Raw genomic sequence first — 25,606 nt, 5'->3', positions numbered from 1 at the left:
CTAGGTAGAGATGACGGCACAACAGACAGCTGATGTATACGGGTAATTTGGTTAGGGAGAAGAGGGTTAGAGAGGAATTCTACCACCTTCTGCTTTCAACAGGACATATCCTCTTGTAGGAAGAGTCCTGCAGCAGGAGGTAAGATGCTGGTATACTGAGAATACAGCCACATTCCACGATTCCCGAGTTCTTTATTTTGTCACTTACATTTTATCTTTTTTTTCTTTTTCTTTTTCTTTTTTTTTTGAGACAGAGTCTTGCTCTGTGGCCTAGGCTAGAGTGCAATGGCATGATCTCCGCTCACTACAACCTCTGCCTCCCGGGTTCAAGCTATTTTTTCACCTCAGCCTCCGGAGTAGCTGAGACTACAGGCATGTGCCACCACACCTGGCTAATTTTTGTATTTTTAGTAGAGACAGGGTTTCACCTTGTTGGCCAGGCTAGCGTTGAACTCCTGAACTCAAGCAATCTACCCACCTTCGCCTCCCAAAGTGCTAGGATTATAGGCATGAGCCACCACGCCTGGCCTGTCACTTGCATTTCTTAAACACCCAGAATTTAGAGATTATTGACCAAGTTTACAATGGCCCAATCTCATTTTGTTCCGAAGGCATTTGATCAGAAGCAGCCTGGTGTACTAAGAAATTCCATATGTCCCAAGCACTGTAGGCCGGTAACACATGCCAAGGAGCTCCTACTTCTCAGCTTGATGCTTTGTGTTGTAAAGATGTCAGGTTCAACTTTGGGAGGCCCCCCAAGATGGGGGCCTCTTGATCCCAGGAGTTTGAGACCAGCCTGGGCAACATAGGGAGACCCTGTCTCTACAAAAAAAATTAAAAAATTAGCTGGGCATGGTGGCATATGCCTATAGTCCTAGCTGCTTGGGAGGCTGAGGTGGGAGGATTGCTTGAGCCCAGGAGATTGAGGCTGCAGTGAGCTGTGATTGTGCCACTGCACTCCAGCGTGGGTGACACAGTCAGACCCTGTCTCAAAAGAAAAAAAAAAAAAATCAGGTTCAAGATCACCTTTATTCCAGCAACTATAGTCATTATTGAATTTTACTTACCTTCACGGAACGTATGTATATCTCAGCATAGTCAGATATAATGGAAATTTACCTTAGAAAAATAACCGTTATTTGTAAAATTCACCTTTTTAGTTGTGATAGATATCTAAGATTTAATTCCATCAAGCGGAAATTAAGATTTTTCTAGTCAGGAAAATCTGACTAGATGTGTTGAAAGTATGGGACAAATCAAGAAAAACACTGACAAAATTAAATCTTTTTCTTTCTTTTTTTTTTTTTGAGATGGAATCTCGCTCTGTTGCCCAGGCTAGAATGCAATGGCGTGATCTCGGCTCACCTGCAACCTCCGCCTCCCTGGTTCAAGCGATTCTCCTGTCTCAGCCTCCTGAGTAGCTGGGATTACAGGCACCCACCATCACAACCAGCTAATTTTTATATTTTTGGTAGAGACGGGGTTTCACCATGTTGGTCAGGCTGGTCTCGAACTCCTAATCTCGTGATCTTCCCACCTCAGCCTCCCAGGGTGCTGGGATTACAGGCGTGAGCCACCATGCCTGGCCACAAAGTTAAATCTTAACTAAGTTTTTTTCCTTTTGATGGATAAACCTTAGAGGCATGGTGCTGCTTATTAAAGAAATTTGTTAGGGAGGCCACACTTAAGACCTCCGTGTGACTGGAGGGTTCATGAACAGGGCCTCATCTGCTGACTCTTCCTGTGGACAGGATAACTTTTTTCACTTCTCCGTTCCCCACCCCTGCCGTTTGGCTCTTTACTGAAAGAATGAAGGATACTTACCTCAACTAGAATTTGGGTTTACCAAAGCAATTTGGGGTTTTGCTTGAATAACTTGATTTTGTTTGCTTTGGTTTTTAAACTTTTTTTTTTTGTTATGTGGTTAAATGAATCTCAAAGCTTATTTTGTTGGGAATTTGTGTGAGTTACCTAGATTTGTAAAATTGGGGTCTTTGCCCTGGGAGCTATAAATTTAAGGTGGTGGCGTAATTACCATTGGCCAAAACCACAGCTGATTCTGTCCAGATGCCTGAATTCTCCAGTCTTCTGCTTCTAAATCCAACAGTCCTTTTTTCTTCTCCCTCTCTCCCCCTGTCCTTAATTCTATTCTGTTTGATTCTTTTGTTTTCTGTTTTAGTCACTTCTCCCCAAGCCCCTGAGCATCTGTGCTTCCTGACAGAGTTGTGTTAGAGTTAAGGTGGTTGGGTAGAAATTATTGCTGCCAGCAAAACGTCCTGAACAAGTCATCATGTGGGACTAGCTCAGCCCTAAAGCAGTAGTCTGTCCATTTTGTAGGAAACCAGCAATGGTTCCAAAAGTCTGAGAATTCAAAACTCTGCATCTTTTTGTGGAAAGACCCACACTAGCACAAACGAGCCAGCTCCTCGAACCCCTTAAGAAGCACACAGCCCTCTTCCAGCTCCCTCTGCCCAGCCACACTCTGCCACCTCACACCTGCCCGGCAACCTCCCTGGAGCCTGAGCCTTTGCTCTGCCGTTTCTTTCCTCTGCACGGGAATGGTGGCCTCTGAGATGCCCATCTCCCCACTTTCCCTAGGTTGTGTCTTGCACTCTTATCCCATGCTTCATCTCTTTCCTCTGTCAGATGCCATTATCTTACATTAAAGTATCTTTTTCCCTCTGTTCTTCCTGACACTAACGTGATCCCATTTATCTTCAGACATCCCTGAGGCTAAAGTGCTATCACCTACTCCCAGGCCCTCTTGCAGGTTTTTCCTGGCCCCGCCAGGCCCTCCCTCAGCTGCCCCCTCTCTCCTCCCCTCCCTGCTAGCCTCACAGGTGGTCCCATTACTCCCTACCTTTCTTTACAAACTCTCCTGCTCCAGGATATATTTTGTAAAGTCAGCCACAGAAAATAGAACAGCTTTCAGGAAGGACAAATCTTATGGTCTGAATTCAACTGGGCAGGTTGATATCATTGTTTCACATCATGAGATTATTTCAATTGTAAGAATCTAGGCCAGGCACGGTGGCTTACACCTGTAATCCCAGCACTTTGGGAGGCCAAGGTGGGTGGATCACGAGGTCAGGAGATCCAGACCATCTTGGCTAACACGGTGAAACCCCATCTTTACTAGCTGGGCATGGTGGCGGGTGCCTGTAGTCCCAGCTACTCGGGAGGCTGAGGCAGGAGAATGGCGTGAACCCAGGAGGCAGAGCTTGCAGTGAGCCAAGATTGCATCACTGCACTCCAGCCTGGGTGACAGAGTGGGACTCCGAATCAAATAAAAAAAAAAAAAGAATATAAACCGTATCATGTATTTTCTAAGCTATGAATCTGTGCTATGAAACATGCTCCAAACCCTGGCTCTCTTTTTAAAACCACTAGTCCCCGAGGAGCCCAGGGCTCAGATGTGGAGGCTTAAGGACGTGTCCGCGGGTAGGCCTGGCGCTGCCATGGAGCCTAATATGGGTTTGGCAGCACCAGGCTGGCCCCTTCTCCTCCCAAAGCACGCCTTAGGGATTGACACAGGGTCACAGCCAGCCTCAGCTCAAAGGTCAGCACGCCTAGCACTCATGGGAGCAGCTGTGTGTGTTGCTTCATAAACTGGGTCCTGCACAGCCATAAATGATCCTTCTGCAACTCAGATGCCTTTGAAGGAAATACCAAGGGTTCCCTGAAAAGTGCTGCTGCTGCCAGGCAACCAGGTTTCCAGAATTAACATTCGGGATTAATAACGTGCCCAGCTTATCAGCCAGGCCCTTTGTTCCCCTACAGTTCCATGGGAGCTTTTCAACAACTGCTTCTGAAAGTGATCTCTCCCAGTTGATGCTTTGAATACTCACTACAAAATCTGATCTGCTTATGAAAATATCTGAAGTGAACTGTAGCCTAGAAAAACATTAAACCTAGAAAAGAGTTGGTGAAATTGAGGTAAAAGGACACAAAGCCAACACTAATGAGAACCTCTTAACAATGAGGAATCAGACATACAAATAAAAGGTCCAACATTCTGGGCAGGATCTGAGAGCAGATGCCCAAATTTGGGTTAAATATCATAGTTACTTCTCATAGGAGAGGCACCATCAAAAAGCAGTGTGGGCTAGGTGCAGTGGCTCACTGCATCCAGTGAGCCTGTCATCCCAGCACTTTGGGAGGCCATGGCGGGAGAATGGCTTGAGCCCAGGAGTTCAAGACCAGCCAGGGCAACATAGCAAGACCCCTGTCTCTGCAAACAATTTTAAAAATTAGCTGAGTGTGGCAGCTCATGCCTGTAATCCCAGGGCTTTGGGAGGCTGAAGCAGGAGGATTGCTTAAGGCCAGGAGTTCAAAACCAGCCTGGGTAACATAGCAAGATCCTGTCTCTGCAAAAAAATTTTAAAATTAACCAGGTGTGGTGGTGCACACTTGTAATCTCAGCTACTTGGGAGGTTGAGACAGTAGGATCATTTGAGTCCAGGAGTTTAAGGCTGCAGTGAGCCAAGATTGTGCCACTGTACTCCAGCCTGGGCAAGAGTGAGACCCTGTCTCTACAAAAGAAAAAAAGAAAAGAAAAAAGCAACACGGTATTATACTCTCTTATATAGATAATATAACCTAGCCAATATCTAGTCCTTTTCATTATGTGACTGTAAGGCATAACTACAACAAAATCTTTTCCCAATATATAGCCTTTCTTGTCTTTCTGTGTTCATTCGAGACTTTAATGTCTTGCTTGGTTTTGGCCAAACTTCACCCCAGAACTAGTTCATCCACAGCACCCTCACTGAAAAGTGACAAGGGCAGCCAGTGTGTAGCACCAGGAGACGTGCCTTTAAATGCATCATCTGGCCGGACATGGTGCCTCACGCCTGTAATCCCAGCACTTTGGGAGGCCAAGGCGGGTAGATTACTTGAGGTTAGGAGTTCGAGACCAGTCTGGCTAACATAGTGAAACCCCATCTTTACTAAAAATACAAAAATTAGCCAGATGGGCTTGCTTGAACCCAGGAGACAGAGGTTGCAGTGAGCTGAGATCAGGCCACTGCACTCCAGCCTGGGCAACAGAGCAGGACTGGCTTCAAAAAATAAGTAAATAAATAAATAACCAACATCCCTGTCCCCTCTGTGTTGAGGAAGGGAGAAGCATTCCTTTAACTGAAGTTAATTGAATGATTTTTGTCCAGGCTCTAGCACTTTGTAAAGAAACAATTCACAGAAAATTAAACTCTGAAAGATGTTGTTATTGAGAACATTTCGATTTCTTCCCTTGGTGTCTGCACCTTTGTACTCTGTATCTGATGGGTTTTTGTCCTTCAATCTGTAGGTTCCGCTGTGTGGCAGCTGATCGCTTCCTTCCTGAGGCTTCCAATCTCAGGAACGCACTGCATTGTGGGTTCTACTATAGGATTCTCGCTGGTCGCAATCGGTACCAAAGGTGTGCAGTGGATGGAGCTTGTCAAGATTGGTAATTAGCATTTTATTTTACCTTTAAGAAGGAAAGTTTACATTTTCTAGAGTAAGTTTTATTACAAGTTACTTTTTTTTTTTGACCCAGAGTCTCACTGTGTTGCCAGGCTAGAGTGCAGTGGTGCAATTTCGGCTCACTGCAATCTCTACTTCCCGGGTTCAAGCCATTCTCCTGCCTCAGCCTCCCGAGTACCTGGGACTACAGGCGTGTGCCACCACACCTGCTAATTTTTGTATTTTTAGTAGAGACGGTGTTTCACCATGTTGGCCAGGATGGTCTTGATCTCTTGACCTCATGATCCGCCTGCCTCAGCCTCCCAAAGCTCTGGGATTACAGGCATGAGCCATCGCACCAGCCACAAGTTAATTTTATATATTTTTCTTCAAATGTTAAAGTTTAAAAGACCTCGATGGGCCAGACGCGGTGACTCGCGCCTATAATCCCAGCACTTTGGGAGGCCAAGGTGGGCAGATCACCTGAGGTCAGGAATTCAAGACCAGCCTGGCCAACATGGTTTAACCCCATCTCTACAAAAATACAAAAATTAGCTGGGCATGATGGCAGGTGCCTACTCGGGAGGCTGAGGCAGGAGAATCACTTTAACCTGGGAGGCAGAGTTTGCAGTGAGCCGAGATCGAGTCACTGCACTCTAGCCTGGGCAACAGAGCAAGACTCTGTCTCAAAAAAAAAAAAAAGACGTAGATGGTATGGGTAATGCATTTTCCCTTAAAATTCCTGTTTTTTTGTTTTGTTTTGTTTTGTTTTGTTTTGTAGAGATGGAGTCTTGCTCTGTCACCCAGGCTGGAGTACTAGAGTGCAGTGGCGCAATCTCGGCTCACTGCAACCTCCGCCTCCTGAGTTCAAGCAATTCTCCTGCCTCACCCTCCTGAGTAGCTAGGATTACAGGCACATGCTGCCACACCTAGCTAATTTCTTTTGCATTTTAGTACAGACGGGGTTTCATCATGTTGCCCAGGCTGGTCTTGAACTCCTGAGCTCAGGCAATCCACCTGCCTCGGCCTCCAAAAGTGCTGGGATTACAGGCGTGAGCCACCGCGCCTGGCCAAAATTCCTGTTAATAGAGATAGTGAACTATTATGTGCTAGAGAGTTGTTTAACTCTACTCTTTTGAAATGTTACCTTGTCATCCAGCTTTGGAAATCACCCTCTGTTCTTCCCAGGCAGGTAAGAAATGTATTAGACTTAAGTCAATCTGTAGGTCAGAGAAAGACTGGGCACAGGTGAGGGAGATGCCTGGAATCCAGGAGTTCATAGTCTTGGGGAAGCCTCAAAGTGAGCCCCATGATATGTCCCTGCATTCAACAGATCATCCAGGCCAGGCGCAGTGGCTCAGGCCTATAATTCCAACACTTTGGGAGACCAAGGCAGGAGGATTGCTTTAACCCAGGAGTTCAAGACCAGCCTGAGCAACATAGCAAGACCCCATCTTTACAAAAAAATAAAAATAAAAAAGGAAAATTAGCCTGGTATGATGGTGCACACTTGTAGCCCAGCTACTCAGGAGGCTGAGTTGGGAGGATCACTTGTGCCTCGGAGGTTGAGGCTGCAGTGAGCCGTGATTATGCCACTGCACTCCAGCCCCTGGGTGACAGAGCAAGACCCTGTCTCAAAAAAAGAAAAAAAAAAAGAGGTCATCCAGCCTGCCCTTTGGGAAGAAACACTCTGCCAAGTGTCCTCTCTACCTTGTAAGCCTGCCCGGCAGGGACCAAGACGTAAACCTGCACCCATTCTCAGGTGTCTAACAAGTTAGTGCCTGGCTCGGCTTTTAGCAAGAGGTAAATCCATTCAACTCCACAAATACCAACCCACCCATCGTGAACGGTGCTCTTTCACTCCATTTCCATATTCTGGCTTACTCAGTTTTTTAGAAGAATCATGATGGCCTTAGGAGTCCTGGGTCAAACGGGATCCCTGAGCTGCCCGGTAGGGGCACAGACCACAAGGAAACCCACCTTCCATCCCAGGCTTCTAGAACAGTGGTTCTCAACTCTGGCTACACTGTAGAATGACCTAGGAAGCAATTTAAAAATGCTAATGCCCATACCCCATTCCCAGCCTTTTAAATCAGAATTCTGGGGGTCCAGCCAGAGCCAAACTAGTTTTTGAAAATGCCACAGATGGTTCCACTGTGCAGCCAGAGGCGGGAACTACTTGGCTAGAGGCTAAAAGTTTCAGAGTTCTAGCAGTTAGATGGCAGGAATGAAAGTACCCGGCTGGCCTTGGCACAGGAAATGGAAGTTGACCCAGCTTTTAAATAACCCTTACTGTTGGAACAGCGACCGAGTCTCCGTATGTGCTGATAAGAAGGGCAGGCAGAAAGACTCCATGGGAGGCAGGACTCAGGATGCTGTCTTCTGAGGCCTGAACTCGGGGCAGGGGTTTCTTGACCCTGCACTGGTAGTGTGGTCAGTGGTGTGTGACTGTGTATTGGTGTCTGAGTGTGGCCATAAATGCGTGAAGGTCAGCTCTGCCAAGTCACAGGGCTCGTTAGGTTCTGAATTAAAGGTAAATAATTCTGGAGATATTTATGATTGTATGTAATACATTTTGTTTATCATTGTGTTCTATGAATAGGATCATGATTATGGATGAATTTGAACATTCATTAGATTTTTTTTTTAATTATTCAGTTGCTTCTTGGTTTATATCTCCACTGTTGTCTGGTTTCATGTCTGGCCTGCTGTTTGTACTCATCAGAATTTTCATCTTAAAAAAGGTAAGTGGGGCTGCTACGTTTAATTAAATCCTAGGAACTAATTTTGGCTCTGCTCAGTAGAAATTAATAATGAGAGGGGTGAGAGGAATAATTGTATTCATACATTGTTAAGGAACAGCACCCTGCAGTTAGCGTCAGATGTTATTATAAATAGCCAGAAAGAGCCAAGGTAAATTACCCAGAGATTCCCCCAGAAACAAGCACTGTAAATAGTGTTTCTTGGCTCTGTACTTTAATTCATTAATCAACACTCCCAGAAATTGTGCTGAGAACTCAAAAAGGAAAGGTAATTATTTCCTGAATGTTAAGCAGAATAGAATGAGATAGTGTTAAGATTTTGAAACTGTCATTAAAAAACAGCTGGAGAATTTCCTTACCCAAATGTGAAAGTGTTTTCCTTTTTTTTGTTTGTTTGTTTTTTTTTTGTTTTTAATGGATAGAGCAAGACTGAAACACTGACTCAATTTGAGGAAAGGATAAAAAGAAGGAAATACACCTATTGGGTACATCTTGTCTAAAAAAAAATTAGTGCTTACTGAGATCAGTGTTCTAGACACAAATGTGGCTATCTTTTTTTGTTTGGCGGTCACGAGGTTGCTGCAGTGTTTGATAACCATCGAGTGCGCTCTTTCTCTGCAGGCAGGGACGTACCCTCCAGGCTGTACCTTGCTTGGAAGCTAGCGCAGCCCTTTTCTCGCAGCCTTGCTTGGCCGTCTACTGAAGTGTCCATTCTCTCAGAGAGCACGAACTTGCCCTCACCGTTTCTCACACTTGCTTCTCCTGGGACCAGGCACACTCATATTCACATCTTAAAGGCACACCCCTGTGTAGCCTGCCAGCCTTCACCCCTCCCCTCCTGTCTCTGGAATCCGTGCTCACCTGGCAAGCCCCACTCAGCCCTTAGGTGTCACTTCCCAGGAAGCTGCTCCTCTCCTCCCTTCCCCCAGATTCGCTTGGTCCCCTCTCTTGTGAGCTCTGGCCACAGTCCACCTGCGTTTCTTGCTTAGTTGCCTGTTCACTATTTGACTGTAAGATCTCTGAGAGCAGAAACCGTGACCGCCCTGGCCACTTCTGTTTTCCAGGGCCCAGCACTGTGCTTAGCACTTACAAGACACTTGGTAAATATTTAGGAGGAGGGAATAACCGATGCTTGGATGAGTGGCAGATGATGGAGGGATGGATAGGTGGAAAGGAGAGAGGGAGAGAGAGAAAGGAAGTAGGGGGAAGAAAGAAGACAGGTCAAACAAGAAGTCTGTCAATGAGTTTCGAGAATAAGTTATTTTAGGCCAGGCGCGGTGGATCACTTGAGGTCAGGAGTTCGAGACCAGCCTGGCAGACATCGCGAAACCCCATCTCTACTAAAAAATACAAAAAGTTAGCCCGGCGTGGTGGCTCATGCCTGTAGTCCCAGCTACTTGGGAGGCAGAGACACGAGAATCGCTTGAATGCTGGAGGCAGAGGTTGCAGTGAGCCAAGATCGCACCACTGCACTCCAGTCTGGGTGACAGAGTGAGACTCTGTCTCAAGAGAAAAAAAAAAAAAAGATATTTGAGAAAACATACGGTGATTTAATTGAAAACACAGACTCAGCATTGTCCACCTGCAGAAGTTATTGGTTGGGAATCTGTCTTTAGCAACTGTTGTCCCTAAGAAAATAATGCTGTGGAAACCAGAGGCTACAGGAATTGAGCCTCCCAGCATTTTGTTTTCAGTTCCTCCTGGGTTCTTTTCACGTGATATGTCACAGATGATCATAACTGGCTGTGTCACTCATGCCAGGCTCCAGTGCATTAATCTCGGTGTTTGCCACATGGCTGCCTCCCCTTCCTGGTCTGGTGTGACACTCCCACACTTGAGTCTCATTCTGCCCTGCTCTTGCTGCATCATGCCTCACTGCATTCAACTTGAGCCTCTTGACAAGTGCTCTTGGCTCCTTGAGACATTCCAGAACAGCTCCTTGATGGGCTGTGCTGTTCTGCAAACATACTTGACTTCCAGGTATGTTTGCATGTGGCAGTAGCAGTCTTTGAGATGCTTATCCATACTTCTGCAGCTCTCATCAATTTTTAGACCTAATTTTCCTTTTATCATGGCAGGTAGCATGTTCATGTAAATGTGGCCTTCGTGGTTATTAGAAGTTAGTCACTTTTTGAATTATTTGAGCCACATCTGTGTGCCAGTGCTACATTGATGGGAGTTCCTGGCCCATATTTTTACTTCAAAATTCTCTGTAGATCTGCTAAAAACTCTAAATGTCTCATATTCTCTTAAATGTTATTTAACTGAAAACATGCACAGTACCATTCTTGTGGAACTTACTACATTTAGGGAATGTTGTAGCAGAAGCCTCAAGTAGTAAATAAATGTCAAATGCCAAATAAGTTATTTGACAAGGAACCGCAGTTCTTTTTAACTTCTAATAGTTGAAGGTTAAATACTATACCTTGTGAAAAGATTCGGAAATTCATAGCACATGGTAACGTAGCTAAGATGCGTTGTGTAATAGAGTGTTGTAAAATCTCATGAAGTAATCTGACTCTCTTAGAGGATGCTTGGCAGTTGGAATCTCAAATTATTTGTTGAATGTAGCCAGTTAGGGCCAAACCTGGATTTGGCTGTAGTGAGCACAACGGGTTTTGAGGAAGGAGATGCTGAGCTCTGGGCTTTGGTCCTCCGGAACCGGCTTGACCCAACAGTTCTTTTCTGTTTCCAAGTGTGACATCAGCTCATGTGATTCCAGTGCTTTAATGTGTCTACTGGCCACAACAGTGGGCTCTTTGACATTGCATTTGTGTGGGAGAGATGGCCCCAGCCAATGCCATTTCTGTAGAAGTGGAGCAGATCATAGGCAGTAACAACGCCCATCCTTTTGGCCACACGGGTTTGGGAAGAGTTTCTTGTAATGGTGTTTTGTATCATTGTGTCTGTGTTGGCTCCAAATGCTGCTGGGATCCTGACCTCCCACTCTATCTCCTTGTCCCACAGGAAGACCCTGTTCCCAACGGTCTCCGGGCACTCCCAGTGTTCTATGCTGCTACCATAGCAATCAATGTCTTTTCCATCATGTACACAGGAGCACCAGGTAAGGATCATTGGAAGCACACTCCAGAGGAAAAGGGCATTGTATTCTAACAGTATCAGTTTATTTGGTGCTGGCATTGTTGGCTGACAGTAAAAAGCATTACTCATGGTCATTATGGAATAGGTGCTGGAGGTGTTGGCTGATAGTAAAATACATTACTCATGGTCATTATAGAATAGTAAAAAGAGTGGTAAATGCATTTACTTGTCTTAGTTAAATACCCAAGAGATATGTAGAGTACAAAGGCAGCAGTTTTTGAAGTTAGAAAAAAAAATTAAATCCCCACTCTGCCGTTTATGCAGCTGTGTTGCCCCCACAGCTTACTCAGCCCCTCTGAGCCTCAGAACCTGATCTAATCCCACATGCCTGCAGGGTTGCGCAGGGGTCAGGAGAGGGTGTGGAGCACCTGGGGCCACGCCTGGCACCCAGTGAGTGGGACAGTCCATACAACAGCAATGCCCAGCGGAGCTCTAAAGCCATCCACAGCACAGAGTACAGCCCCCTGGAAATATCATACCAGTTAATCCAGAGACTAGAAGCCATGCTTTGTTTTTTTAGATACCAAAGCCAATGATGCTTTTCTTTGCTGAATTACTCCTTTTCTTGTCATTCTCATGGGTTTTGTTGTTGTTATTGTTGTTGTTGTTGTTATTGTTGTTGTTGTTGTTGTTGTTGTTTCGAGACGGAGTATCGCTCTGTCACCTAGGCTGGAGTACAATGGCGTGATCTTGGCAAACTGCAACCTCCGCCTCCTAGGTTCAAGCAATTCTCCTGCCTCAGCCTCCTGAGTAACTGGGATTACAGACGCCCACCACCACACCCGGCTAATTTTTGTATTTTTAGTAGAGACAGGGTTTCACGATGTTGGCCAGGCTGGTCTCAAACTCCTGACCTTGTGATCTGCCCGCCTTGACCTCCCAAAGTGCTGGGATTACAGGCATGAGCCACTGTGCCCAGCCGCTTTTGTTTTTTGTATAAAGGTTCAGAGGGTTTTTGTGGAGGGGGTTAAACATTATTTATTTATTTTTATTTATTTATTTATTTATTTTGAGATGGAGTCTCGCTCTGTCACCCAGGCTGGAGTGCAGTGGCACGATCTCGGCTCACTGCAACCTTCACCTCCCAGGTTCACACCATTCTCCTGCCTCAGCCTCCCAAGCAGCTGGGACTACAGGCGCCCGCCACCACGCCGGCTAATTTTTTGTATTTTTAGTAGAGACAGGATTTCACCATGTTAGCCAGGATGGTCTCGATCTCCTGACCTCGTGATCCACCCACCTTGGCCTCCCAAAGTGCTGGGATTTCAGACATGAGCCACTGTGCCCGGATTTTTTTTTTTTTTTTCTGTATTGTTCAGGCTGGAGTGCAGTGGTGCAATCATAGCCCACGGCAGGTTCAACCTCATGGGCTGAAGCAATCCTCCCACCTCAGCTCCCTGAGTAGCCGGGACCACAGGTGTGCACCACCACGCCCAGCTAATTTTGTATTTTTTGTAGAGATGGGGACTCTATATTGCCCAGGCTGGCATCGAACTCCTGGCCTCAAGTAATCCTCCTGCCTCAGCTTCCCAAAGTGCTGGGATTACAGGTGTGAGCCATACTGCACCTGGCCTAGTTCTTTTCTTTTAGACCTTGAATAGGAAAAGGAATAAACTTATGTATGGTATTCTTATTTGCACCCATTTCAGCACTGATGAGCTGCTGGCATTCTGTTAAGTATTTCTGTACGTGTTTGCTAGAGAATATTCCTCTTCTATTTGTGAGATGCGCCTCCTACAGCCAGATTGTGGGATCTGTGGTGACAATAGATGGGTTAATTTGTGCTAGTTTTCATCTTGTTAATGTCCTTTATAGATGAAGATTCGGTTATTGGCCATATTTGACAGAAAAGCCTCCCTCTCTGTGTTTTAAAGATGAAATTTCTGCTAACTGACATGTCTTATCGTAATTGAAAAGTGGCCTCTTCCAAAATAGTGGAAATCCTTATTACTTTCTCAAACTAGGACTTCTCAATGTAATGTTCCTCAGATTTTATTACACATATCTAATTATATTTTGTATATTTCAGTACTGCAAATAAATTATTTCTAAATGATTCTAACATTATATAACCTTTTACTGTGACATCTGTGCAGCATTCAGAACATTGATTGTAAAGGCTTAAATACTCAACTGGGCATAGTGGCTCACACCTGTAATCTCAACACTTTGGGAGGCCGAGGTGTGTGGATCACAAGGTCAAGAGATCAAGACCATCCTGGCCAACATGGTGAAACCCCATACCTACTAAAAATACAAAAACTAGCTGGGCGTGATGGTGCGCACCTGTAGTCCCAGCTACTTGAGAGGCTGAGGCAGGAGAATTGCTTGAACCCGGGAGGTGGAGGTTGCAGTGAGCCAAGATTGCACCACTGCACTCCAGCCTGGGTGACAGAGCGAGACTCTGTCTCAAAAAAAAAAGGTTTAAATACTCTCTGTGGGGCTTCCAGACTTTGGGTGATTTGAGGATGAGGGAAGGGGGAGCGCCAGAGCTGCTTTGGGTTCTAGGAAAGCAGGAAGCAAAGGTTGGAGGGATGAGGAGAGCAGGAGGAAGGTGAAATCCAGTCACAGGTAACAGCAACCTGCTGCCCGTTTAGGTTTGATAATTCATGGACTGGGAAGTGTGTCACAGCTTTTTGAAGCGTGGGCCCCAGGATAAATTTTTTTTTAATTTTTTTTTATTGTACTTTAAGTTCTAGGGTACATGTGCACAACGTGCAGGTTTGTTACATATGTATACTTGTGCCATGTTGGTGTGCTGCACCCATCAACTTGTAAGTGAGGAGGCTGGGCGCAGTGACTTGTGCCTGTAATCCCTGCTGTTTGGGAGGCTGAGAAAGGTGGACCTCTTGAACGAGGTCAAGATTTCTAAAGCAATGTGGCCAACATGGTGAAACCCCGTCTCTAGTAAAAATACAAAAATTAGCTGGGCATGGTGGCGGGCGCCTGGAGTCCCGGCTACCTGGGAGGCTGAGGCAGGAGAATCACTTGAACCTGGGAGGTGGAGATTGCAGTGAGCCGAGATCCCGCCACTGCACTCCAGCCTCGTCGACAAAGCAAGACTCCATCTCAAAAACAAAACAAAACAAAACAATTTCTTTTAAGTGAGTGACAAAGAAAAGCCCCGTTCTAAACCATGGAGCCGGAGTTAAGTGCACCACCTAGCGTGTGAATCCCTCAGACATCTCAGTGCCAGGCACTTGGAAGGCCTGGAGCGCTGGGTTGGAAGTGAACTCTATAGGGGGAGATATCTTAGTCCTTGTTTTGTTTTTTTTTTTTTTGAGATGAACTCTTGCACTGTCGCCCAGGCTGAAGTGCAATGGCGCAATCTCAGCTCACTGCAACCTCTGCCTCCCGGGTTCAAGCGATTCTCTTGCTTCAGCCTCCCGAGTAGCTGGGATTACAGGCACCTGCCACCACACCTGGCTAATTTTTTGCATTTTTAGTAGAGATGGGATTTTACTGCGTTGGCCAGGCTGGTCTCGAACTCCTGACCTCGTGATCCGCCTGCCTCGGCCCCTCAAAGCGGGATTACAGACGTGAGCCATCCTGCCTCGGCCCCTCAAAGCGAGATTACAGACGTGAGCCATCGTGCCTGGCCCCTTGTTCTTATTTTATATGGGCTCTTAGAGCTCAAATTAGCTGAACAGAAAGCAAAGCCTCCTGCAATCACCAGACACCTCCCAGGTTGTTGACTTAAGAGACTGAGCCAGTGAAAGCTGAGGACACCTTCTGTGGTGCCAAGTCCTGAACATGGGAATTGGCATTGATATGGATGGGGTTTTTTCATTTCTGTGTTTTATTTTTTCCACCCTCTATTCTTCTTGCTTCCTGTTTCTTCCAACTGTCAGAAGACGACAATTATGATTTTTAATAAAAGTCTGACTTTTTCTATACATGGCCTTTTTTTTCATCTCTTCTTTTCCCCATCTTTTGGCTGCAGTTGGCACATTCGCTAAAAATATCATCTTACTGGGAGAGTAAATTATCTTAGGGAAAATTAAACTGTGATGAATGAGACTCTAAAAATAATATAAATACTAATATAAATACTTCATAGGGTTGTTGTGAGAAATAAATAATGTAAGTGTATTGAACTGAGCTTTATGTGGATTAATCCTTTTAGTCCTCCCAACTACTCTTGGTGATTGGCAATACAAATAACCTCATTTTATAGGTGGGAAACTGAGGCAGGGCAATGCTGAGTACCCAAGGTCCTGTAACTAGTAGGATGCAGAACCAGAATTTGAACCACACCTCCAGTCCTGAGCCCTGGGGTCTTAGATGTGACATTATACAGATACAGGAGGTAGTTTAAAACACCACGTATAATACCTGGTATGTAATGTTGCAGTTAATGACCATAAAAATTGCATCAACCTTAACAAATTCTTTTTTTTTTTTTTGGGACAGAGTGTCGCTCTGTCACCCAGGCTGGAGTGCAGTGGTGCAATCTTGGCTCACTGCAAGCTCCGCCTCCTGGGTTCATGCCATTCTCCTGCCTCAGCCTCCCGAGTAGCTGGGACTACAGGCGTCCGCCACCACGCCCGGCTAATTTTTTGTATTTTTAGTAGAGATGGGGTTTCACCGTGTTAGCCAGGATGGTCTGGAACTCCTGACCTCGTGATCCGCCCACCTCGGCCTCCCAAAGTACTGGGATTAGAGCTGTGAGCCACTGCGCCCGACCTTAACAAATTCTCTCTCTTCTCTTAACTCTCTTTAAAATGTCTTCTGGTATATTTGGGAACCTGGCACACGCTGTCTCTCACTCACTCTCGCTCTCTCTCTCTCTCCCCCCCTTCTCTCTCTCTCTGTCTCTCTCTCTCTCTCTCTCTCTCTATATATATATATATAAAATTATTATTATTTTTTTTAGACAGAGTCTTGCTCTGTCTCCCAGGCTGGAGTGCAGTGGTGCGATCTCACCTCACTGCAAGCTCTGTCTCCTGGGTTCAGGGATTCTCCTGCCTCAGCCTCCCAAGTAGCTGGGACTATAGATGCACGCCACCACACCTGGCTACTTTTTGTATTTTTAGTAGAGACGGGGTTTCACCATGTTGGCCAAGCTAGTCTCAAACCCCTAACCTCAGGTGATCCGCCCATCTCGGCCTCCCAAAGTGCTGGGATTATAGGCGTGAGTCACCATGCCCAGCTATTTTTGTATATATTTAATATACTAGTTAGTGTGAAGCAGCAGCCACCTTCTTAATTAGGAATATAAAAAATCTGGGCTGGTCATGGTGGTTAACACCTGTAATTCCAGCACTTAAGAAGGCTGAAGAGGGAGCATCACTTGAGGCCAGGTGTTCAAGACCAGCCTTGGCAACATAGCAAGACCCCATCTCTACAAAAATAACAAGAATAATAATAAAAATTGTAAAATCTGTATAAGGGAGTAAAGGCTGTCATGAACTATGATTGTGGTCCTGCACTCAAGCCAGAGGACAGAGCGAGGCCCTGTCTCAAAAAAAAAAAAGTCTTTATAAGGATCTTGAAGTTCATTATTCCCTCGAAGCACAAGCAGTATTCCCAGTCCTAAAGTTAGCGTTAGGTTCTGTAGTTGGGTGACTGTTCTGTCAGGAATGTGACATCCCTCCCCTCCCTAAGTCTTATTCCTGATTATAAAGTAAGGCCAGGAGTGGCACCTCCAATCAAGGGACACTATAGCCCTGAGATAATGGAGGCAGGGTACCTGGCACAGGGCCCAGCACATCATCAGTGCTTCATACAGTCATTGTCCCGCCCTCTCCTTGGAGATTGGCCCTAGGACCTCCACAGATACCAAAATCCAGCTGGGCATGGTGGCTCACGCCTGTAATCCCAGCACTTTGGGAGGCCAAGGCGGGTGGATCACGAGGTCAGGAGATCGAGACCATCCTTGCTAACATGGTGAAACCCCGTCTCTACTAAAAATACAAAAAACTAGCCGGGCGAGGTGGCAGGCGCCTGTAGTCCCAGCTACTTGGGAGGCTGAGGCAGGAGAATTGCGTGAACCCAGGAGGCGGAGCTTGCAGTGAGCTGAGATCACACCACTGCACTCCAGCCTGGGAGACTCCGTCTCAAAATAAATAAATAAATAAATAAAGATACCAAAATCCATGTATATTCAAGTCCCTTAAGTTGGCCGGCAGTATCTGCTGAACCACGAACGGAGAAGGCCAACCGTGCCTGTTGGAGGCTATTTTGTTACCCTCAGTCATAATTAACCTAACCCAGTCTTTTGGCCTTAACTTGCCAGAAGTTCCTGAGTCATCCTGTCTTTCTGTTTTTCCACACATGTTTGTATGGAAGAATTCTTACTGGAAGTTTTTCAAGGGGCTTGCCTAGAGGAGAAGAAGGTCATGGCTCTGAAGGTCCCACCATTTTGTTCCTCCAATGAGTCAAAAAAGGACTTTGCTAATATTTTGATTCCTGGGGAATGTTTCTAGAATGTCCAGTGAGTGAGTCAAAATCTTATTTTTATGTAAGCCTTGAAGGTCTTTTGCCCTTCAATGTAGACTTTCATTACATACTGTTTCCTCATGTGGGGTATCTCTGCGAGTCCAGCTGTGTCATCAATAGCCGTGGTGTCCTGGTTCGTGGTTTTGGTGTTTTGTTTTGATTTCCTCTGCTTCTCTACTCTTAGTTATTGTGAAGTTGATTATTTCTTAGGGTTACTTAGTTTGATTTGTGTTACATTTGACATGACTTTTCTCAAAAGTCATTCTTACACTTCAGAGACTAAGTTCGCACTTTTAAAAAATTGTCTTTGCCTTTTTGTTCTTAAAAAATGACTTGCAAGGACTAAAAAATAACTTTAGGAAATAAAATGCTTACTTGGATTAGATACAAGCCTAAGCTTCATTTTTAATGAAAAAGTCTTCAGTTGTGTGGGGCCTGGTTTTGTTCAGTGTTTAAACAGTGAATGCTAAAGTTCATGGCACGCCCCTTTGAACAGTCAAAGCAGGTCACCCAGTTAAGCCTCTGGTAAAGCACCTTCTAAGGCAATGTGTGGTCCCTAGCCAGCAACAGCATGCAGGAACTTGTCGAAATGCAGATTCTGAGGCCCAGCCCTGAACCCACTGAATGCAGCCCAGTGCCCTGTGGTTTCATAGGGGAGCCTCAATGATTTGGAAGCACGTTACAGTTTGAGAACCGCTGCTCTAGGCACGTCTCTTAGCAGAAACATGACTTCCTCATTACTGTTCTAATGTAATGGGTACTCCCAAAAGTTCTAACCCTAACCCAACCTTTGCTCACTCTTTTCCACCAGCAAAGGAATTCCCAACTTAACCAGACCTGGTTCCTGACTTCCCCAGAGCATGTCTGTACCTGAGACATGCCTGCCCCTGCCTCTGCGGCTTCCTCCCCATCCTCTTCCTCCCCCATCTCCTCCCCCTCCTCCTCCTTCCCCTCCTCTTCTCCCTCCTCCTTCCCCTCCTCCTCCTCCCCCTCCTCTTCTTCATCTCTTCTTCCTCTTCATCTCTTCCTCCCCCTCCTCCATCTTTTCCTCCTTCTGCTCTTCCATCTCTGTCTCCTCCTCTTTATCTCTTCCCTCTCCTCCTCCTCTTCATCTCTTCCTCCTCCTCCATCTCTTCTTTCTCCTCCTCTTCATCTCTTCCTCCTCCTCTTCCTCTTTATCACTTCTTCCTCCTCCTCTATCTCTTCCTCGTTCTCTTCATCTCTTCCTCCTCCTCTTTCTCTCTTCATCTCTTCTTCCTCCTCCTCTTATCTCTTCCTCCTTCTCCTCTTTATCTCTTCCTCCTCCATTTCTTCCTCCTTCTATCTCTTCCTCCTCCTCCATTTCTTCCTCCTCCTCCATTTCTTCCTCCTCCTTCTCCATCTCTTCCTGTTTCATCTCTTCCTCCTCCTCTATCTCTTCCTCCTTCACTTCATCTCTTCCTCCTCTTCCATCTCTTCCTCCTCCTTCTCCTCCATCTCCATCTCTTCCTCCTCCATCTCTTCCTCCTCCTCCTCCATCTCTTACTCCTCCTCTTCATCTCTTCCTCCTCCTCTTCCTCTTTATCACTTCTTCCTCCTCCTCTATCTCTTCCTCGTTCTCTTCATCTCTTCCTCCTCCTCTTTCTCTCTTCATCTCTTCTTCCTCCTCCTCTTATCTCTTCCTCCTTCTCCTCTTTATCTCTTCCTCCTCCATTTCTTCCTCCTTCTATCTCTTCCTCCTCCTCCATTTCTTCCTCCTCCTCCATTTCTTCCTCCTCCTTCTCCATCTCTTCCTGTTTCATCTCTTCCTCCTCCTCTATCTCTTCCTCCTTCACTTCATCTCTTCCTCCTCTTCCATCTCTTCCTCCTCCTTCTCCTCCATCTCCATCTCTTCCTCCTCCATCTCTTCCTCCTCCTCCTCCATCTCTTACTCCTCCTCTTCATCTCTTCCTCTTCCTCCTCCATCTTCCTCCTTTTTCATCTCTTCCTCTTCCTCCTCCTCTATCTCTTCCTCCTTCTTCTCTTCATCTTGTCCTCTTCCATCTCTTCCTCCTTCTCCATCTCTTCCTCCTTCTCCATCTCTTCCTCCTCCTCCTTATTTCTTCCTTCTCCTCCATCTCTTCTCTTCCCTGTCCTCCTCCTCTTCTTCCTGTTTCTCCTCCCTCTTTGCCCCCTCTTTCTTCTCCTCATCCCCCTCCTCTGGTTTCTCCTCTTCCTTCTCATCTTCCTCCTCCTCCTCTTCTTCCATCTCTTCCTCCTCCCCCTGTTTCTCCTCCAGTTGCAGCTGCTTCTGATCCAGTTTCTAGGAAACCAGGACATCAGAAACCTCTCAGGCCCCCAGTTGGCTTTGTGAGAAGGAGCCCTGCACTCAGAGGGCCTCTTTCTTCCATGCTGTGATTGTGAAGTGCAGATTGTGGAGAAGCCAGAAATTGCCATTACAGTGATTCCTAGTCTTGGATTGGGGAAGCCCTGGGGTGAGAAGAGTCTCCAGTTATTACCAAGAGCTGGATTCAAAACAAGGTCATTTAAATTCACCTCATTTTCAAAATTATTGCAAATGTACCCTGGTTTGAAAAAGTTGGTACCAGCCAGGCTCAGTGGCTCACACCTGTAATCCCAGCACTTGTGGGAGGCAGAGGCAGGCAGATCACCTGAAGTCAGGAGTTAGAGACCAGCTTAGCCAATATGGAGAAACTCCGTCTCTACTAAAAATACAAAATTAGCTGGGTGTGGTGGTGAGTTCCTGTAATCCCAGCTACTTGGGAGGCTGAGGCGGGAGAATTGCTTGAACCTGGGAGGTGGAGGCTGCAGTGAATGGAGATTGAGCCACTGCATTCCAGCCTGGGCAACAGAGTGAGACTCCATCTCAAAAAAAAAAAAAAAAAAAAAAAGAGGCCGGGCGCAGGGGCTCACACCTGTAATCCCAGCACTTTTGGGAGGCTGAGGTGGGTGGATCATCTGAGGTCAGGAGTTCGAGACCAGGTTGGCCAACATGGCAAAACCCCATCTCTACTAAAAATACAAAAATTAGCTTGGCATAGTGGCATGTGCCTGTAATCCCAGCTACTTGGGAGGCTGAGGCAAGAGAATCACTTGAACCTGGGAGGTGGAGGTTGCAGTGAGCCGAGATGGCACCACTGTACTCCAGCCTGGGCAATAGAGTAAGACTCTGTCTCAAAAACAAAACACAAAAAGAAACTTGATACCATCTGCTATCTCTCTGTCTCTCTCTCTATATATATATATTTTTTTTTTCTTATAGAGCAAATTAGGAAATCACATTTTTAAAATTTTATTTTCTCAACTAAGTTGTTTCAGGATTCCTGTTACATAGGTAGCCCCTCTAATGCTTTGAACATCTTGATCTATCTAGAGCAAAAGACAAAGCTCAGTTTATAAGGCAAGATATTAGAGCAGTTCTGCAAAGGAGATAATCTCTGTGTGAATGTTTACTGTGAGAAGATATTCATAGTATATTGTTATATGACAAAAGCATAGAATAGTTTATAGTGGGATTCTGCTTCTGTTTAATAAAAGGAAAAGAGAAAAATAAATATTCGACACGGTGTCCGTGCCTACCTAGAAAATGCCTGGAAAGATACACACCAAATAGTTCTTACTGTCTCCCTGGGAAATAAGTTGAAGAGGGGAGGATGATGAGGAAGGTTCATATTTGTCCGTCATACACTTCTGTAGGTACTGCTGATATTTTTACGCTGAGCATAGATTATTTATATAATGAAGACAGAGAATCTGTGCATTGAGTCACTGAGAAGGAAGGTTGTAGGGAGGAGATGATGGGTCATGGTATAAGGAAACTGATATGGACTAAAGCCTTATCGGTCCCATATAAGTTTTATTTGTTTATAGATCCTTAGTCATGAGTGTTAGATGTGAAAAACAAGAAGTACAAGGCAATAACAATGGAGACTGAGCTTGTAGAAAAAGTTCTATGTACTTCTCCCTAAATGGCTTGAATATTCATCTCATCTTTTGGGAATGTGGAATAGAATTGTAAAGATGCTTGAGGTTAGAGCTAAATCACTATTCATCGTATCTTTGCTGCTCCGCAAATGAAAGGCGCTTGACATGAAAGGCCATTTAGTGGCTAGAGCCAAGAATGGAGACCCAGAGCTCCCAGTGCTGGTTCCTGGCAGCCACTTTTGGCTGAGTGAACATGAGCCACTGAGGCTGTGCCCCACTATGTCCATCCGCAGGGGGAAATGACAGCCGTGTCTTACTGCCTGCTGAAGGCATGATTGTTTGGAAACAATTTGAGATCCGTACCAGAAAGACAATTTAATAGAAAGTATTTTAGTCAAAAACGTTGTTGTGTAGAAGCCAGTCTTGACTTTTTAGGAGAAAAACCGTTTGCCTTGGGTGTGCATTGATTCAGGTGCTGTCCTGTGCTGAATCTTTGTATTGAATTGTTTTTTATCCACAAAACTGGATTTTATATACTTAGTACAATTTGGAGCTGTGTAACACAGGTAATTGTCAGTTTACGTTTTTCACATGCAGGCCTTAAACGTAAATCCTTGTGCTCGTCTGATTCTCTGCTAAATCACCAAACTGCTGGAATACTTCAGTAAGATCCTGTCCCCATTCTGCTCCCCTTCTCACTACTGTGAACAGCTTCCCCTGTTTTCCCAAGTTCCTTCTCTCTTCTTCCTCCTCCATGACGTGTTACTCTGTTTCCCCACCACTCCCCCTGGGTGATGTGTTTCTCTCCTGCTTCATCTGCCAGTTTCTCATGACTGGGAGGTGATTTTCGAGTTTTCTGGCTATTTCCCAGGCCACATCAGTGGTAGAGGCAGGTGTGACGGCAAAGGTGCAAAGGGCAGGTGATATTATCTTAAGTCTAAGCACAGGGTGAGAAGTCTTGCCCCCGACCTCAGGTTCACCCTTTTGGTGTTGGTCCTGACGCTATCTGGGACCCCATGTGACCCTGCTGGGAGCCTGGTGTGGTCCTAGAAGGAGCCCATCAAGTAGCCCTTCTTGACTTCTGTTCCGGGCCCGGCTCAGCATGAATGGTAAAAATAGGACCTGATGGCAACAGTGTTCACTCATTTTTGAAATATGTGTTTCAGATTGCTTCTCTCTCCCTGTGGTCTGAAGGGTTTGCCTCTCGTAGATCAGTTTGGCATGGTAGCACTAAGCCAAAGTAGCACAATTAGCAATTTTATCATCAGCAAAACCAGAGAAGCAGCAGCAAAACCTCTTCAGGAACCATGCTTTGAAGCCGTGTGGGAGATTGGTGTTGGTGTCAGTTGTTAGTTTGAGGTTGGTAAAGAGCAGGTACCATTCGAGTTGGCAGGAACCAGCTTTGGTGCAATCCTTTGCCACGGGTATGAACCCCTATGTGAAGCTGGACAGCAGACGCTGGGAAGCCTTGGCCCCAGACACAGCCCAGTGCAACCAACCGAGGGGTCACACAAGCGGCTCTCAGCTTTGGGTGCAGGCGCAGAGCCTGCGTTGGATGGGGCCTGCTGGGTGTCAGTGCAGCCGCGTGGCAGGGCCAAGTCCATAGCCCTCCAATGTAGTCAGGGGGGTGGGAGCCGAGCAGTTAAGTGTCTGTCCTCCCCCAGTGACCTTCGCTATCACTGAACTAGGTGATTCTGGATTTTTGTTTTTAATACTTATATACATTAATTCTGACTATATATAGTATTAACTACCTATTCTATTAATACAATCTCTTACAATTATAAAAAAAAAAATTTTTTTTCTTCTGAGACAGTATCTTGCTCTGTTGCCCAGGCTGGAGTGCAGTGGTGTGATCTCAGCTCACTGCAACTCCACCCCCTGAGTTCACGCCATTCTCCTGCCTCAGCCTCCTGAGTAGCTGGGACTACAGGTGCCTGTCACCATGCCCAGTTAATTTTTTTGTATTTTTAGTAGAGACGGGGTTTCACCGTGTTAGCCAGGATGGTCTTGATCTCCTGACCTCATGATCCACCCACCTCGGCCTCCCAAAGTGCTGGGATTACAGGTGTGACCCACCGCGCCCAGCCCAAATGTTTAATAGTATGTTTTTCTGTGTGTGTGTGTGTTTTTGTTTTGTTTTGTTTTGTTTTGTTGAGGCAGGATCTCACTCTGTTGCCCAGGCTGGAGTTCCATGGCACTATCATAGCTCACTGCAGCCTCAAACTCCAGGGCTCAATAAATCCTCCCACCTTAGCCTCCCAAGTAGTTGGGACTACAGGCATGCACCACTACTCCCAGCTAATCTTCTTATTTTTATTTTGTAGAGACAGGGTGTCACTATGTTGCTCAGGATGGTCTTGAACTCCTGGCTTCAAGTGATCCTCTCACCTCAGCCTCCCAAAGTGCTGGGATTACAGGCATGAGGCACCCTGCCCAGCCTAATAGTACTTCAGTTGAGTAACTTTGTGCTGCTTTGTATGTATAAAATGGTTAACAATATAACAAAGACTGCAAATTTATTTAAGAGCAAAGTGTTAAATAGTTAACCCCTTTGAATTAAATTTTTTAACAATTTACAAAAGTGACATTCTTACTGTATATATATTTTTATTTCTTTTTCTTTTTTATATTTTGTTTTTTACTTTTTTTTAGTAAATTCTCGCAGATCCTTATCTTGTTGTATATATTTTTTAAGTTACCACTATAAAAGTATATGTAATAAAAAGTGAAATTTCCACTCCAGTCTCCCATCTCTCCATAAAGAAATTGGAAACCACTGTATCTTCCCAGAACTTTTTCTGTAAATTCGCAGATATGGCAGGAATGTGGAAAGGTGGATGTTTTATTTTTCAAACATAAATTGCATGATGCTATGTGTATATCATACAACTAGCCTGCATTACTCATTGGATCTTGAGCCTCTTTCCTTATCAGTACATATAGACCTACCTAATTCTTAAGACTGTCTACAATAATTATTTCACATTTTCATAATGGTGCATATATTAGTTGTTCTACAAATTCTTGCTATTACAAATAATGCTGTGGTGAGTATTCTTGCACATCTTCCAGTGAGTTTATGTACGAGCATGAGTGTTTAACTTGTGCATATATGTGTGTGAATGTGCCTATTGTCACCATTGACAGCAGATGGACAAAATTCAGGGTGATGAGTGCTGGAGATATGACAGTGCTATGAAAAGATGACGTTTTCATACCATGTGCACGTCCACCCTTGGATTGACTAATGTTATTATTGCTAAGTGTGCATTATGGGATTTGAGTGAAGTTTTTCTGCACTGTAATTCCATAAGTTGATGCTTCAAAGAAGAGTTAAATTTGAGGTTAATGTCCTTTTAAAAAACTCTTATTCCTTGGGCCAGGTAGCTCACGCCTGTAATCCCAGCTCTTTGGGAGGCCAAAGCAGGAACATCCCATGAGGCTAGGAGTTTGAGACCAGCCTGGGCAACATCGCAAGACCTTGTCTCTTAAAAATAAAAATAAACAAACAACAACAAAAATCCTTTTATTTCTCAACTGATTTCAAAGAAGTTCTGTGTATGTGGCTAGGGCACATGTCTGTTTAAAGTAGGGCTGCTGGCTGCTGAGGAACTAGGAGAGGCCTCAGTTGTGGGAGCCAGGCAGTGTCCAGATAGCAGCTTCCTGCCACAGGTGGGCTGGGCTGGGGTGGGCATCAGGATGGAAGACAGCTGACTCCTTTCTTTTTTCTTCTTTCTTTTTTTTTTGAGACAGAGTTTTACTCTTGTTGCCCAGACTAGAGTGCAATGGCACGATCTCGGTTCACTGCAACCTCCGCCTCACAGGTTCAAGCGATTTTCCTGCCTCAGCCTCCTGAGTAGCTGTGATTACAGGCGCCTGCCACTGCACCCGGCTAATTTTTCATATTTTTAGTAGAGATGGGGTTTCACCGTGTTGGTCAGGCTGGTCTC

The 25,606-nt window shown here is 45.4% G+C and overlaps 1 protein-coding gene across 36 annotated transcripts in view; it reads left to right on the top strand.

The window, feature by feature from the left end:
- The window catches only part of SLC20A2 (solute carrier family 20 member 2), a 128,108-nt gene that overhangs the window by 72,304 nt on the left and 30,198 nt on the right, over positions 1–25,606 (top strand). For 23 of the 36 annotated variants that reach the window (XM_077942550.1, XM_015145243.3, XM_077942556.1 and 20 more), the window contains 3 exon segments: positions 5,309–5,449; positions 8,104–8,189; positions 11,175–11,271. In XM_077942550.1, the coding sequence (XP_077798676.1) occupies positions 5,309–5,449; positions 8,104–8,189; positions 11,175–11,271 (324 nt within the window). 36 annotated transcript variants of the gene reach the window in all.

Source organism: Macaca mulatta, chromosome 8, assembly GCF_049350105.2.
Source record: "Macaca mulatta isolate MMU2019108-1 chromosome 8, T2T-MMU8v2.0, whole genome shotgun sequence".
NCBI classification, from domain to species: domain Eukaryota; kingdom Metazoa; phylum Chordata; class Mammalia; order Primates; family Cercopithecidae; genus Macaca; species Macaca mulatta.
The sequence above is the reverse complement of the archived record's forward strand: the minus strand, read 5'-3'. Positions and strand labels throughout refer to the sequence as shown.